General features: G+C 37.5%; 1 protein-coding gene across 1 annotated transcript; it reads left to right on the top strand.

Moving 5' to 3' along the window:
* Positions 1–12,264: 12,264 nt before the first annotated feature.
* Positions 12,265–13,890, top strand: LOC145988859 (uncharacterized). Its single transcript, XM_083124109.1, has 3 exons — positions 12,265–12,282; positions 13,039–13,087; positions 13,587–13,890. Exons 1-3 carry the CDS (start codon positions 12,265–12,267, stop codon positions 13,832–13,834), a joined length of 315 nt encoding a protein of 104 aa, XP_082980235.1. The 3' UTR covers positions 13,835–13,890.
* The last annotated feature ends 2,421 nt before the right edge of the window (positions 13,891–16,311 follow it).

Raw genomic sequence — 16,311 nt, 5'->3', positions numbered from 1 at the left:
GAAAACTATCACGCTATGTTTAGAACACTTGAGTCTGCATAAGGTTCTTCAACGTAGTGATATTGCAAGACTTTCTTACGAAATTGTAGAGGCTGTTAAAATTTCCTCTGGAAAACTTGAGCTTACTGTTGTTAACTTATTGGCAAATTTGTATGTCGATATTGACTAGATAAATCATTTTCTGTTAGCTTGGCTAATGTCGCTGATGAAGATAAACGTTAACTTTAGAATTTACGTTTTCAAGGCAATTTTCTATCACGAAAAGGATGAATAATAATAATTCTAAATTGAGAATTCTAATTGATGATTTGGTGTAATAGATGAAGGGACATTCACAAAGAAACACCGATGCCTGGGTAAGGACTCAAACCCGGAAACTTTGATGTGAAAGGACCAATAACTATGATAGGCTAACGAGGCTGTTATTCTGCATAATTACGTACATCTTTAATACATAAAAGTTATTTCCCATACATTGTATCGTGAAATCTGTAATATGCTACTTGAGCCGATGGAATCAGCACCACGCTTAGGTTGCATTTACACTTTTCTACCCAGTGTTTCTTCTCGAAATCAGACCGATTTATGCGGATGGATCGTGGGATGAATTCCAGTCGAGACCACCCACGATTGGGAGCGTACATTCTGGCAGTCGAAGAATGATTACTTTGTAGTTATTATAAATAAAATAAATAATTAAATTTACTGTATAGCTGCTGTTAAGTTTCTATAATGTATTTTCTTATTTGTACAATTTGATCATTTATAATCAGTGCTCGAATTGAGGGGGAATGCTTGGATGGTGTCCCCCGGCTAGCAACACTTTCGCAAAGCATCCCCCCAGTTGGATAATAGCACTATATTAAACGACAGAAGCATCCTCCCATCTAGTATTTTCAACTTCAATGATACTTCATACTAACTACGGAACGAAAGCAAGGTACTATTTTAAAATTAAAATACACTGAAATAATATAATAGGAAATATTATGGAGGAATAAATGAATATGTGTTTGAACAATGAGAAACAATAATGAAATTAATATGATATTGCTTCATTTGTACATCAGTTGGATTGGATTTGGCAGTAATCTCTGTTTAGAGTGTTTAGAAATGTTATAAGGAATTTCAATTTGTATTCTGAGAGCAAAATACAGAGTGTCCGAAAAGTCACGGAACCCGGTGTTTACGACCGTATAACTTAATAGCGAAACGGAATTAGAAAAAACGCTTTCCGCCAAGAGAATGCCCTGTATATTGAGAAAATTTAGAGAGACAAACATATGTAAGAACATGCATGTTTTAATAACAAATAAGCAAAGTGTTGCCAAAGGCGGAAAAAAAATATTTGCAAATCGTGTGTATTGATGCACAGAACTCACTGAGGTAAATTATTGCAACATTTCACAATACCAACGAACAATTTGGATGGCCATCTAATGAATTTGACAGAAAAAGAACTTTGACGAAGTTTCAAAAACATTGCAGAAGGGAATAAATGCGCTGTTCCAAAAATCGATGTTTTCACAATATTACGCAGGACACTGGCAAGACTGTTGGTGTCACGTGTCACTAACAGACGTGTTTCACCTCTGGCTATCACACTAAGGCACTTTTAACGACAAAGGAGAAAGTTGGTTATTCTCGAACATATGCAATAAATTACATACACCCTGCAACCCTGAAATGTGAGTATCCCTAAATGCTTCTCTTGCGCAAGAATATGACGATGTTCGGATATATTCTTCAACAATAAACACTCTTTCCTGTGTAGAATATGGCATTTTAAAAACACACATACGACGTCAGCATAAGTAGACACAATCTGGAATGCCGTTCGCGGCAAACAGCAACCACCTAAGGCACAGAAAACATAATAATTGATACACGTTCTTCTGTACCCACATTTCAGGGTTGCAAGGTGTATGTAATTTATTGCATATGTTCGAGAATAACCAACTTTCTCCTTTGTCGTTAAAAGTGCCTTAGTGTGATAGCCAGAGGTGAAACACGTCTGTTAGTGACACGTGACACCAACAGTCTTGCCAGTGTCCTGCGTAATATTGTGAAAACATCGATTTTTGGAACAGCCCATTTATTCCCTTCTGCAATGTTTTTGAAACTTCGTCAAAGTTCTTTTTCTGTCAAATTCATTAGATGGCCATCCAAATTGTTCGTTGGTATTGTGAAATGTTGCAATAATTTACCTCAGTGAGTTCTGTGCATCAATACACACGATTTGTAAATATTTTTTTTCCGCCTTTGGCAACACTTTGCTTATTTGTTATTAAAACATCCATGTTCTTACATATGTTTGTCTCTCTAAATTTTCCCAATATACAGGGCATTCTCTTGGCGGAAAGCGTTTCTTCTAATTCCGTTTCGCTATTCCGTTATACGGTCGTAAACACCGGGTTGCGTGACTTTTCGGACACTCTGTATAATAACCTAGATGTATGCAGAGTGTTAAATAAAATTGAAGTATTTGACAGCTCATATACGAGAAACACATAAACCATGTAATATGTCATATAGGTCATATATCAGGTACGAATTTGTAGCAATAATTCTGTGTTTGAAATTATGTAATCAAAACATACGAACACGAAAAAAGAAGCGAATTTTCTAATCATCATTTCATAAAAATTAGAACGACTTTTTTTCATCAGACCAATGCATTTTAATTAAACTGCAAAACCTAACAATTATCCGCCCGAAGATATATTTCGCGAACACAGGTACAATTAGGTGAAAACCGGTACTCTGCCGACTATATAATCCACTCTGGTTTTAAAAGTTTGGAAGACAACAAGAGTTGACAAAATACAATAAATAAATAAGAAAAGTATACAAATATAATAATAATTGGCAACAAATATCAAAATAGAGTGCTCACTCTGCGGTATGTGGAAGTTCGAGGGCAGAAAACAGCTTCTATCGCATATCATAAGAAATCAGCATAATTCACAAAGTTGTCCATATTACCAGCTAACCAATGCTCAGCCTTGCCGGTGAAAACCCGAGGTAATAATTCCAATCTATAGTGCTCAGGCACTTGCATTAAGTCGAGACTGACATTTAATTCACGCAGATATCTTTCGGCAGATTGAGCTTCGATATCGCCTTTAAACTTAGGAATGTTCGCGATATCAGCCATTCTGGGCATCTTAAACTCTGTTCTTCGTCGAGGAGAAAACTCGTCATTACTATCCTTTTCTCTAGGCCTCTTGCATCTATCAGAAGTTGTTTTATTACCGTGGAAGAATGGGTTTGGAAGTACAACAGCAGGCTCATAGGCAGTAGCTTCTGGGTTCAGTCTTCGGATTGGATCAGGTAGTATATCGGAAGAGGTTTCTGGTCGAATCTGTAAGTTATGGATCTTTTCCTGCAGTTCACTGACCCTACTTATAATTGTACCTGTCTGTTCCTGAATTTCTTGGCGAAGAGATACTTCCATCTTTTTAGCCTTCTCATGGAGAAAACTAACCTTTTCTCCAGCTTCCTTTATTTCAACTTTCTGTTCTTGCACTATATTTTCTATGAGTTCTGTTCGTTCACCAAAAGTTTTTAGTGCTACATTAAATGACTCTACAGAACTCTTTAATTCTTGAACTCTCTCTGGAGGGTCACATTCAGTTTCTCTTCCAGACTGGACAATTTCAAGGCAGGTTTCTATATTCTTCTTCAATTGATCCTGTTCCTTCTCTATCCGTCCTTGCCGAACTGTTAAGAACTCTAGCTGCTCTTCCACAATTTCCTTTACCCTTTCATCCACCTTTTCAGTGACTATAATACTAAGCTTTTCTATCTCTCCTCTGATGCTCTCTACCTGTTCAATTTTATGTTGAGAGAATAGAGCCTGTAACTCTGACCTTAGCTTTATATCTTCCTGTATCCTCCTTTCTTCCTGGTTTTCAATCAATGAACGGAAAATATCTAAGTCTTCTTTTCTCTTTCTCTCTTCCTCCTCTTTCTCTTTCCTTCTCTTTTCTTCTTCCTCTTCTTTTTCCTTCTTTCTCCTTTCGTCTTCCTCCTCTTTCTCTTTCCTTCTCTTTTCTTCTTCCTCTTCTTTTTCCTTCTTTCTCCTTTCCTCTTCCTCTTCTTTCTCTTTCCTTCTCTTTTCTTCTTGATCCTCTTTCTCTTTCCTTCTCCTTTCCTCTTCCTCTTCTTTCTCTTTCCTTCTCTTTTCTTCTTCATCCTCTTTCTCTTTCCTTCTCTTTTCTTCTTCCTCCTCTTTCTCTTTCCTTCTCTTTTCTTCTTCCTCTTCTTTCTCTTTCCTTCTCTTTTCTTCTATAGACTCAACTATGAGCTTAAACTCCATCATCTCCTTCTTTCTAACTTTCTCTATCTGAGCCATCTCTTTCTTACGCTGTTTCTCCTCCTCTATCCTTTCCTTCTGTCTACGCTCCTCATCCTTCTGTCTACGATCTTCATCCTCCTTTTCTTTCTGGTTTCGCTCTGCTTTATCTTTCATCAACCAATCAAGTAGCCAGTGATCTGATGAGGGTTTGGTAGGAACGCTCGGTTCTGGTTCTGTTTCTGGTGCTGACAAGCATGATGTGCATCGCATCTCTTTATTTGATGCCAACGTTACTTCCTGCCCATCACAACTACTATGAAACCTCAGCAAACATTGGCAACACTGGAAGAATTCCCTGTCATTGGTGAGATCGTCACAGCATCCAAACTTGGTTTCTGCATCCATTGTCGTTCTTCCTCTGCTTCGCAGATTCATTCCTGTCGCGTCTTTCTCCATTCTACAACACCGTCTATGGCTCTTACCAGTTAATACCTTCACTTCACTATCACACTTTTACCTTCGTGAATTCAAAGGACTTTCAATATCACCTTCGTGAATTCTATGGACGAACACTTTCAGTATGCACTAAATCGGGTATCACGTTTTAATTGCGAAAATAACTTTGCACTCAAGCCCCCACGATTGTACCAAAATAACTGTGCTCTCAAGCCCCACGTTGGTGTGCCAAAATAACTATGCAAAGTCCCCCGGTTGGACACCAGTCATCACAAAGTTAGTCCGCTACTCCTTTAGTCGGGAACATGAGAATCTTTGCAAATCATCAAGGCTTGTTGGGCCGAAAAGAAACACAACACAGTATTCAAAGTTAAACGTAGTTTTATATGCACTTATATTTCCTATCGTATGTGTACTTACAAGCAAGACAGAGATTTGCTTACGTTTCTGCCTGACGAGGAACAATTCTATATCATATTAAATCACATCACAATCACTAAAGACACTTGCATATAGAATTAACGTTGGACAAGACAAACATAAATACACGAAAGTTTCTGTACTTAATTATTATTTCGAGTATAGCCAGAATGAAACTAAAATAGTTACCAATTACATTATTCCGGCATTCTATTAACTGTTACCACGTTCTTGTTGATTCTTCACCTTCACCTGTTTTCCAAACTCAGTCTGTCGTCAGGTGAGAAACATTCAGGTGTGTTCACTTCCTCTGCTGAGATGAGAAAGTGACGTCAACACGAACAGAATATGACGTATTTATAAACATCTACACAAATTCCAAACACAACTGTATCAATCTAACTATAATTATCTGTGACAACTTGAACATTATTTGAAGTAACAAACATTTTAAAAATCTTAACGTCTTACAAATATAAAACCTTAAACTCTCAGGTTAGTTACAAAACATACGAACACGAAAAAAGAAGCGAATTTTCTAATCATCATTTCATAAAAATTAGAACGACTTTTTTTCATCAGACCAATGCATTTTAATTAAACTGCAAAACCTAACAATTATCCGCCCGAAGATATATCTCGCGAACACAGGTACAATTAGGTGAAAACCGGTACTCTGCCGACTATATAATCCACTCTGGTTTTAAAAGTTTGGAAGACAACAAGAGTTGACAAAATACAATAAATAAATAAGATAAGTATACAAATACAATAATAATTGGCAACAAAGTGTAAAAAATTTACACAACTGACAAATATGCTGCAAAATAAAGTGTTATGGAATTATCACATTTAATGATAGTCAATATGATGTTAATCTTTACGTTATATACAGTGAAGGATCTACGAGCCGCAAAACCCCGCAGTCGGGGGGTGGAGACAAGTAAGCCTTTAGGGGTTCCTCAGCATCGGGGATAGTAGAGGTTTCATATATCCGTATGTAAAATATAAACTTAGATACTCAGCGGTACAGAAATGAATACAATATTTACAGGTAAAGATAAAGTTAAAGGTCCCTGTGCATATAACACAACACCGTGCCATGAGAGCACATTTAGGGTATGTGGACCCTACATATTTTCGGTGTCAGCCATCTTGGAGGTGATGTGATCAGCATCACACTGCGGCCGCCTTTCCCTACCCCCTCCCGGGCTACCATTTGATTTGAGGCTGGGTGGGCCCTAGAGACGATTTATGCTGGGACAAAACCGAAAAAATTCCAACCTTAGATCTCCCACCTCGGTTTTCCCGTGTAGCTGTCAGACTAGATTCAATTCAGCCTATAATTTTACGAGAAATGAAGTAGTGAAGGTTTCTTGAACCTATCTATAATCAGGAAAAAGTAACGACTGCATGATTGTAACAAATGTACCATTTTCCAGGTGTGAGAAAACAGTGTCATACGTATATATCACATCTCCCCTTTCCCATTCAAACATTTTGAGTTGAATTCAATATGGCAGCCACGAATATGACAGACGTCCGCTTGGAACACACCAATGTACGTAGTTACCCCTCAGCCTAACCTGTATGAAGATTATATTATTTGTTTATTTGTATTTTCCTTGTGCGAGTTGTACGCTGTACGCACTACATAAATTTTACTTTACACACACTTACTCTTTCCTTACAGCCATGTATTAATATTGTAACCTCTTTACGTTAATGTATAGATACTCTTAGTAGTTGATCAGATGTAGGAAAATAAGAAAATTAGAAAGTAAGAAAATTAGACATAATAAGTATGGTTTAGCCATCAAATAAAGTTATGTGTCTGATTCCTTTGGTGTCCACTCTCCATATACTTCTATTCCAATCTTTAACTTCTCACACAAACTCCACCCTTGCACTATTTCTCGGGCTGCCTTTCACACTACCATTCTCCCCTCTTCTTTATGATAAGGGGTGTTTACACTTTACGTTACACTATAAACATGGCTTGGTTTGAGCATGATCACTACGTTCGCTGTCTTCTGTAATAGCTTTCCCCGCCGTTCTCTTACTTTCCACAGGTATTTCTCACTTGCCCCGCTTCCTTTGTCTTTATTCTATCGTTTACCACTTCTATCACCTCCCTCGCTGTTACGTCTTTCAGAAACTTGTCCCTTAGGTTATTTTCTCACGAGTACTGAACCCCTTCTTGCAAATTTTGCAGTTGTAAGGATACTTCCCTGTATGTTTCATCATGTGGATTGTCAATGATGAAGTTGTATTGAATCTAGAAGAACAGAACATGCATTTGTAAGGGCGATCACCTGTGTGTCTTCGTCTGTGGTTTACTCGATGGTGTGCATACCGAAATTTCTGTCCACAAATGTCACACGTGTATGGGTATGGATCATCATGCTGTCTCCTGTGTGCCCAGTAGGTGCTTCTATAATAAAACTTTTTATCACAGATGTTGCATGTGAACCTAGTCTCCTTTGTGTGCGTAGACAAGTGCTCCACCAGTCGACCTCTGATAGGAAATCCCTTTTTACAGTGTGAGCAATGGTATTTGAATTTCCCAGTATGTCTAGCCATGTGAGACAAAAACCCATTTCTTGTTTTGTAAATCTGTCCGCAAATGTGACACATCTCTGCTTCTGCAACACCTTTCTCGTGTCTTGCTTCATGTTTCTTCAAACGGATTGGATTTGTGATCTTCACATTTTCGTCTGTACTGTTCCTTTTCCTCTGTAGTCTGCGACGGCTGTTGTGATCTTGTACCAATGGCCGAATTGAACTGCATTAGCAGATCCTCCAGAAGGCGAGGGTTATAGCCTGAGCTTCCACGATGCATTCTTTCCTGTTGTAATGCAAACTCTACTCCTCTTCTAACCTGCTCTTGTGATCGACGGAAGTTGTTACTGTGGGTTCTGTACTGGTGATTATGTCCACCACGATAATTTCTGTGCCTCTGGCGACCACCCTGGTGTTCCTGCTGTCCATTTGACTCTGTATCTGAGCTCTCAGCGTTGCCCATCAGCTATTGAAACGTCTCCAATTTGCTGGTCTTTGTGCTCAGCATACAGAGGGAGAATTCCACACAAGAATAAAAAATTCCCCTACGACTGACTCCAAGCAGAAAACCACAGATTCAGCAAACTTGACTGCAATTTCACCCACCTACGTCATAAAGTTATAAAAATATGTACCAAGTAACTTTTCCCAGATTATTACTTTACACAAACTTGCACCATGTAGCAAAATCATTGACATTGCTATTGTTAATAAAATAGTTCTCTACCTGATGGTTCCTGCTCATACAGTTCATAGAAGAACAACAAGTTGTATTATAATCTTATGTACACTATAATATGGCCAATCTTAAGAGATAATTTAATTTGATACATGAATAGTACCCAGCCCAACTCCCTTACCTTTCATAGGACTTTTTAAGGGACTTTTGAATCACACTCTAGGCTCTCATTTGCGACTTTGATAACATGAGATCAATTGATTGATTTGCTTTATTTTACTTCCCTCTTGTGGCACTTTTCGCTAATTGCGAAGATGGGGATGAGTCATGATATGATGAAATTGATGAATGGACACTCACAAACATCCATTCCCAGGAAGGGACCCCTGACGTCGTTGCGCGATGTGGTAACCACTCCGGCACGTGGACCGGCAACATAAGATCAAGAATTATTCACACACACACACACACACACACACATACATTATACATGAATGTGTATATATATAATATGTTGTTGTTGAATTGTTGTTTAAAGTCCACATTATTCACAGAAAGGCTAATCGGGAATGGACCTACATTTTAAAGTAGGATCCGAACCACCTTGTGCCTACACAGGGTATCGAACCCTATATGTATATATGAGTGTGTGTGTAAAGGTAGGTATATTTTTGCGGGGGAACCCCCAAGATTTGTAGGTTAGGCACGGCTTATATACTTATACCTTTCTAGGCTAACCGCGATGACGTGTAATAATCTGATGCAATAGGAGGGGCTCAATGATACATTCATAACCTCCCCAGAATACGAAATTAAGAGTCTCGTTTTGAGAGAAAGGCAAACGTATATTATTCCAACATAAAAATAATTATTTTTGCTTGTAAAGAAAAAACATTGAATAATGATGTAGCCGTAGGACAAGAAAGGTAGGGTTAGTTAAGAATGTTGCAACCAATCCATGTAGTGGTACGGATAAAGAATTACACAATGTAACAAAAAATATTTTTTTCTGTTCCTGGATAATAATTGTTATTTCCTAATTCATTGTGTTCCAAAAGTATAGAAAATAGCTATTATTCCTCATAAACTTTGTTTTTGTAGCCAGGACAATGATGTTTTGAGATTTACCCTTTTCCAGTACACGTTTTTTTCTCATTATGAATAGAGAAGATAAATAACGTGTCATATTGCGTGCTGTAGCAATATACTGGTCTTCCCTATAACTGAAATGGACAGGGCTTGGCATTCTACCAGCAACAATAGTGCAAATCGTGCAGTTTGGAATGGTTCATTGTTGTCCTAGCTACCTAATTAGATACACGTTTACAATAGCATCAAGAGGCTGCAAGTATATGGCAGACTAATTTTGTTATGGCCATTTTATCAAGAAAAGAGGAAATAAGTAATCTGTGAAAGCATCTGCTAAAATGTGTGAAGCATACAGAGCATATTTCGACATGTCTGTAGGGGAAGAAGACAAAACCTGTGCACCTCATTTCACCTGAGAGAACTGCAAAAAAACTCTTGAAGGTAAGACGGAAAATTAAAATGTAAAATTTTAATAATTTCAATTATATATTAAATATTTAGGGTTTTCTTGAAGAGGCCTTCAATTTTTTGTTTATTTTTGTCTTTTGCAGGATGGTACAGAGGAGAAAAGAGAGCCATGAAGTTCGTTATCCCACTTGGCGGGAACCCACTGACCACTCAAGTAATTGCTACTTTTGTATGGTGGATCCTTCCAAACGTCGGGCTGGAAAGAATGCGCAAGCTATTATATGTCCGGATATACCTTCGTCCATCGCCCCTGTGCCACATTGCCCTGAGTTTCTCGTGCCCACTCCTCCGGAGAGAAAGCTGCCCTCTTCAGATGAGAGTAGTAAGTCAGAGAGCAAGGAAGACATTGATCTTGATACTTACAATTTTCGAGCCGATTAGATGAAAACGATCTTAACGACTTAATAAGAGATCTTGGTCTCACCAAGTCCAATGCAGAACTCTTGACGTCCAGGCTTAAGCAGTGGAATTTATTAGATGAAAGTGTGCAAATAACAGATCAGAGGAAGCGTCATCAAAGTTTTTCCAGCTTTTTCATAAGTCAAGATGGACTCTGCTTCATCCACAATGTCACCGGTCTGTTTGAAGCAATTGGAATTGACTTCAGTCCAAATGAGTGGCGCCTCTTTATTGACAGTTTGTCCAGAAGTCTTAAAGTCGTGCTTCTTCATAAAGGAAATACATACCCGTCTCTTCCACTAGCTCACTCAGTCCACCTCAAAGAAAATTACAACAGCATAAAGTGATTGCTAGATACCTTGAAATATGATGAGTATGAATGGGAAGTCATCGGAGACTTCAAAATCATAGGATTTCTAATGGATCTCCAAGGCGGTTTTACCAAGTTTCCTTGTTATCTTTGCCTATGGGACAGCAGACACACCAAAGCGCACTACAACACGAGGTACTGGCCACAGAGGACCGAGTTCTCTGTGGGAAAAAACAACGTCAAGTGGGAGCCACTGGTAGACCCAAACAAGGTGCTAATGCCTCCACTCCATATTAAATTGGGCCTGATCAAACAATTTGTAAAAGCTTTAGATAAGGAGTCAGCAGCCTTCAAGTACCTTCAAGACTTCTTTCCTAACCTGTTTGATCCAAAGATCAAAGCCGGTGTCTTCGTCAGCCCACAGATAAAGAAGCTTTTGGCGTGCAAATAATTTCCCAAGAAGCTCAGTGAGAATGAAAAAGCGACTTGGAACAGCTTTGTCTTAGTGGTTAAGGACTTTTTGGGCAATCATAAATCCAAAAGCTATGTGGAAGTGGTTGAGACTCTGGTAAAGAACTACGACAAAATGGGCTGCAGGATGTCCCTGAAAATTCATGTCCTCGATGCTCACCTTAATACATTTAAGAATAACATGGGAGCGTACTAGGAGCAGCAAGGCGAGCGTTTCCATCAAGATATATTGGACTTCGAACGTCGCTACCAAGGCCAGTATAACGAGAACATGATGGGATACTATATTTGGGGGCTCATTCGTGAAAGTAATGTACAGTATAATCGTAAATCCCGGAAAACTACTCATTTTTAAATATTTTGCAATAATTTTGTTCACAAGTAGAGTGGAAATATATGTCACTTTTGATGTATATGTGTTTGTCTTTTTCTTTATGTAAACGAAAAACATGAATTCGTATATTTTCTCATCGAAAGCAGGTAAAATTAGAAAATAACACTGTCCTGGTCACAAAAACAAAGTTTGAGGAGAATAATAGGCATTGGTTTCCAGTCAGAAGCCTTTAGAAAATAAAACTCACTACACAGGAACAAAAATTGTGTTACAGGGTGTATTAAGTCAGATATTCTCTGATTGATTTTAATGGCAACATTTGGATTGTTCTCTTCTCTATTTCAAATTAATATAAAGGATCTAAGCTGATATAAAATTACAAAAATGGTGTGTAAAATATTCTTAATTACAAGAGTCTTCATTTATGATTTGTATAACTGTTGTTATGAAATTTGAAGATCTCCACACCTCTAAGTAGGATTGTGGGAGGGAGACGTGCAGTTGGGAGATAGGCCAAGGCCCTTCGAGGGCTGTAGGGCCATCGGTTATTATTATGAAATTTTCCAACAAATCCCTCTCCAATAGTGCAGGTATTCTTGCATGTAACAATATCCGGATAGCGAAATCAGCAAGGCAGGAAGCGATTTCTGGAGAGGAATGAAAGGCCAAGGATAAACTGCGATTTCTTCCAGCGGTCAGCTTCCTGACTACATTGGTATATAAGGAGTCTCAATACATTTTGTCATCACTAACTAATTCAACTACAAAGAGAAAAAATGGCCTTCAAGAGCGTGGTAAGTATTATTTGTGAATATGTATTGAAGTATGTAATATTCTAGTTTGGCTATCTGTAATCAGTGATCGTTCAAAGTCTTCCTACACTGCATTACACACACACACATCTTATGTAGTATGGAATATCCGACATAAGACAAAATTCATATAATTTAAAATTATACCCAAGGTATATTCTATCATTTGTTTCCTTACAATAACACTATGAAAAAACGATGATGAATTTCATTAATCTAAACAACACCAACGCCCGAAAAGAGGCAGAAGGCCATTATCTCTCTGTCGATCAATCTGTCTCACTTACCACTCCATCATAATAGATCTGAAAATTTTTATAATACGTGGAATGAACTTGTACCCAAAAAATACATTTTGAAGAAATCATTTAGGTTACATTAGATAAGTTTGTTCCCTCACAAAATATCCACACGACCTGTTCCGTTTTAGCTTACTGCATTACATTTGATTAATAATGAACCTTCATAACCTTCTGGTTTTATTTCGCAAGAGTGCATAGTATATTTTGTCTCCAGGAAAAAAAACTAAATTTCTTATTAGCAACACGCTCTTAAAATGCATATTACAATTTCAACTATTATCAAACGATAAATTAAGAAGGTATTTTGAAAATTACAAATCTTAAAAGATTTGGAAGAAATGGAGATTTTCTCGTTTTTATTAAATACATGGCCTATTATATTTACTTATAGAGTAAGTGTACGAACTTTATGAACATATCGTCTTCTCGTTTGCAGATGTCCATCTTCGCCGTTGCTTTGATGATGATCATTGGATCAACCTACGGTGAGTATACATTCAATTGACTTTTAGTTCACACTAGAACTAAATTAAGATAATGACAACCAAATAATACATCTTATCGAATATACAGGGTTAGTCAAAATTATGTTAACAATTAAATGGGAGAAACCAATCCATTAATGTTAACATAATTTTGACTAACCCTGTATTATTCAGAAGAATCTATATACTTTTAATATTTTTAAAGGCATAACTTGTAGAAAAGGGAAGGAGATTAGTTCCTTGTTGATTCATAACATATTTTGGAAATGAATTAATTGAACTAGTTGATTATATTTTAAATTCCTTTTCAAAGTCGCTCTTCAGCTTTAGCAAATTCTAATTTATTTTAATTTAGCAAAATTATCACCTCATGTGAGTACGAACAGTTTACAGAAATGTATATTTAATTTGACAAACTGTACTACTTTCTTTATAACTTGAATTCAATATCTATTGGTATAAAAAATGACCCAATCATGATGTTTCTCTTGAATTCTAGCTGTAGGAATCACCGGAGTGAGCAGCCAGAACAACAACAAAATCGCCATCGCCACTCACCCTGTTGTTGGCTATGGTCTTGGAGGTTACGGAGGATACGGTCTTGGAGGCTTGGGAGGATACGGACTTGGAGGCTTGGGAGGATACGGTCTTGGAGGATACGGAGGATACGGTCTCGGAGGATGGGGAGGTTATGGTGCTGGTCTTGGCTACGGTCTCGGCGGCATTGGATACGGATATTACGGTTAATTTACCTTAGACAACATTATGAATTGTTTGTCATCTATAGCCTTTAAACAGTTGAAAATAAACTGATACAAATTGAGCAATAAGCCTTAATGCATTCCTTAATTTACACTACCCTAACTTACTTTAATTTTAATGCAGTCCTTACATTTCCTCATCATAAGGATAAATATCCACAGAATTAGATCATAGTCTAGTAAAACGTGACTTCAGTTTGTGCATCACCCTATTGTGTGCATTGAGTTACTTTCTTTTGCAGAGGTATCATATTGCGTGACTGATGAGATGATGTAAAGAAAGTGTTGGAAATCAGATCTTTCACGTGCAGTACATGCTCACAATAACATACTTTTCATGGTTTTCCAAAGCAAGAGTAGAGGGTACTATCTCTATGGTCTAAAACTAAAATTACATTTATATATTGTTCTCCTTTTAATTCTACCCATTTTTCTCATGTTTAAAATAAAATCTGCTGGTCGTCTAATTTCATGTCTCCGAATGGAGATGAAAGATTAACAACACATGTCATATATTCTAACCACGTTGAACATATATGCACGTACACGTGCATAAACGACACTTTCTCTATTTCAATGCAGATATCTTTACTCCCTCAATAAATTTCACTGCTGCGGTTGTCTATGCCATTCGATTTTTTTTATAAAGCTCCATATCTTGTCATTACACAACTGAAGCATATTATTGAAAATGTCTCTGATTGTATACCTCACTGCTCTTTACAGAGACACACTAATTCCTAAAACGTGAGGTGATAAGTTTCCTGAAGTTTTGGATCAAGTTGCTCTTGGGCAAGGTAAACTTTTTCACGGCACTGGCTGTAGAAGTAGCGGCAGTATCAAAGCTGTTCACAGCAACAGCTGCGCCAGCTTAGAGTTGAGGCGTGCCTCTCCGCGCAGTTTGAAGGATTGCGCGCCCCCAAGAAGTTCGATTATCCGAACAAACCAGTTTTCCGAACACCCATGTCCCCCAATTACTTCGGATAATCGACGCTCTACTGTATTAAAATATGAAATTTGATGTATATCCTTTCGTGAAAATGCCTAGAAAACAATATAATATACTTCTTCACAGCTAGAAAATAATAAAAAATTGGCCATGGTTTGGATCGAATTCAGGCATCGCTGATGAAAGCTCTGCACGCTAACCAGCACTCTATTAACAACACTACATTTTCTTCGGTTAGTCTGTTTCCCTCCTCAAGAAAAGCAAATGCATCCTCTGATAGTTTTTTCATTGTCTATTATTTGAAACCACGTATTTAACAAATAGACGCATTCTTTGTGTGAAATATCCGATGTTTCGCACATCATGCTTCTCCGTTTACTGTTATTTGGACATTCACTTGAAAGTTAAAACTTAGCTTTGGGTGTGTGTTTTCATGTGCATGTGTGTGTGGCAAGAGTGGTGTGAGCGTGTGTTGGATGTTGTTCTAGGTATTATTTTCGTTCGAAGCATTAATATAATTTTAAAATATAGAACTTAGTGCAATGCAAGGTGTAAAAGTATAAACCCAGTTCGTCAGGTTCGTTACCATACAACATTAAATAAAGGAACGTATCGTGGACCGAGTATTATTCCTTGTCGAGAACACGAGACATTAAGTCCGACAATCTTCATATTTATTTATTTATTTATTTATTGATAGAGCTGAACAGGCCGAGCCCAATTATGGTGCTCTAATTACATAATATTACTACAATAAATTCAGCGTTCCAGTAATACTATTTTTTAAATTGTATAAACTCATTGCACAAATATCGTTTGTTTTATTTACACATGGAATTGTGTTGAAAGAGTTGCACGCTCTCCACACCGGAGAGGCAGAAAGAATTGAAGTTTTCGCTCTCTGGCAATGAAAGATTTTGTGCTTGGGGCGTGTTTTGGAACTGGGAACATTAAATGATACGGCTGATAATAAGTTGGAATCGTCTATTATACCGTTAATTACTTTATACAGAAAGAGCAGGTCATTTACTTGTCGTCGGAGTGCTAGTTTGTTGAAGTTGTTCTCTGAAACTAGATTATCGTATGAATCGAATGCTGGATATTCTCCACAGGCTTTGAATTTGAGATATCTAAGAAACTTTGACTGAATACGTTCTAGTCTATGAATTAAATTTATTTGAGTGGGATTCCAGATTACTGACGCATATTCTAGTTTTGACCGTACGAGGGAATAGTAAAGTATTTTCACTGGTTCTATTTTCGTGAAGTCGTGGCTTGATCGGATTATAAAACCTAAGTTTCTGAAAGCGTCGTTAGTAACAGTTTCAATATGCTTATTAAATTTGAGCTTGGTGTCGAAGGTCACTCCGAGATCTTTAATTTCATTTTTGCGCGTGATTTGTACATTTTTAATACGGTATGGAAACACACAAGATGCTTTGCGTTTTGTGTAAGTGACTACGCTGCATTTTGTTGGGTTAAGATCCAACTTGTTACTTTCACACCAAGAGATC

This window comes from Lepisma saccharinum, chromosome 1 (genome assembly GCF_977018435.1).
Source record: "Lepisma saccharinum chromosome 1, izLepSacc3.1, whole genome shotgun sequence".
NCBI classification, from domain to species: Eukaryota; Metazoa; Arthropoda; class Insecta; order Zygentoma; family Lepismatidae; genus Lepisma; species Lepisma saccharinum.
Note: the sequence above shows the minus strand (reverse complement) of the source record. Positions and strands in the feature narration are given on the sequence as shown.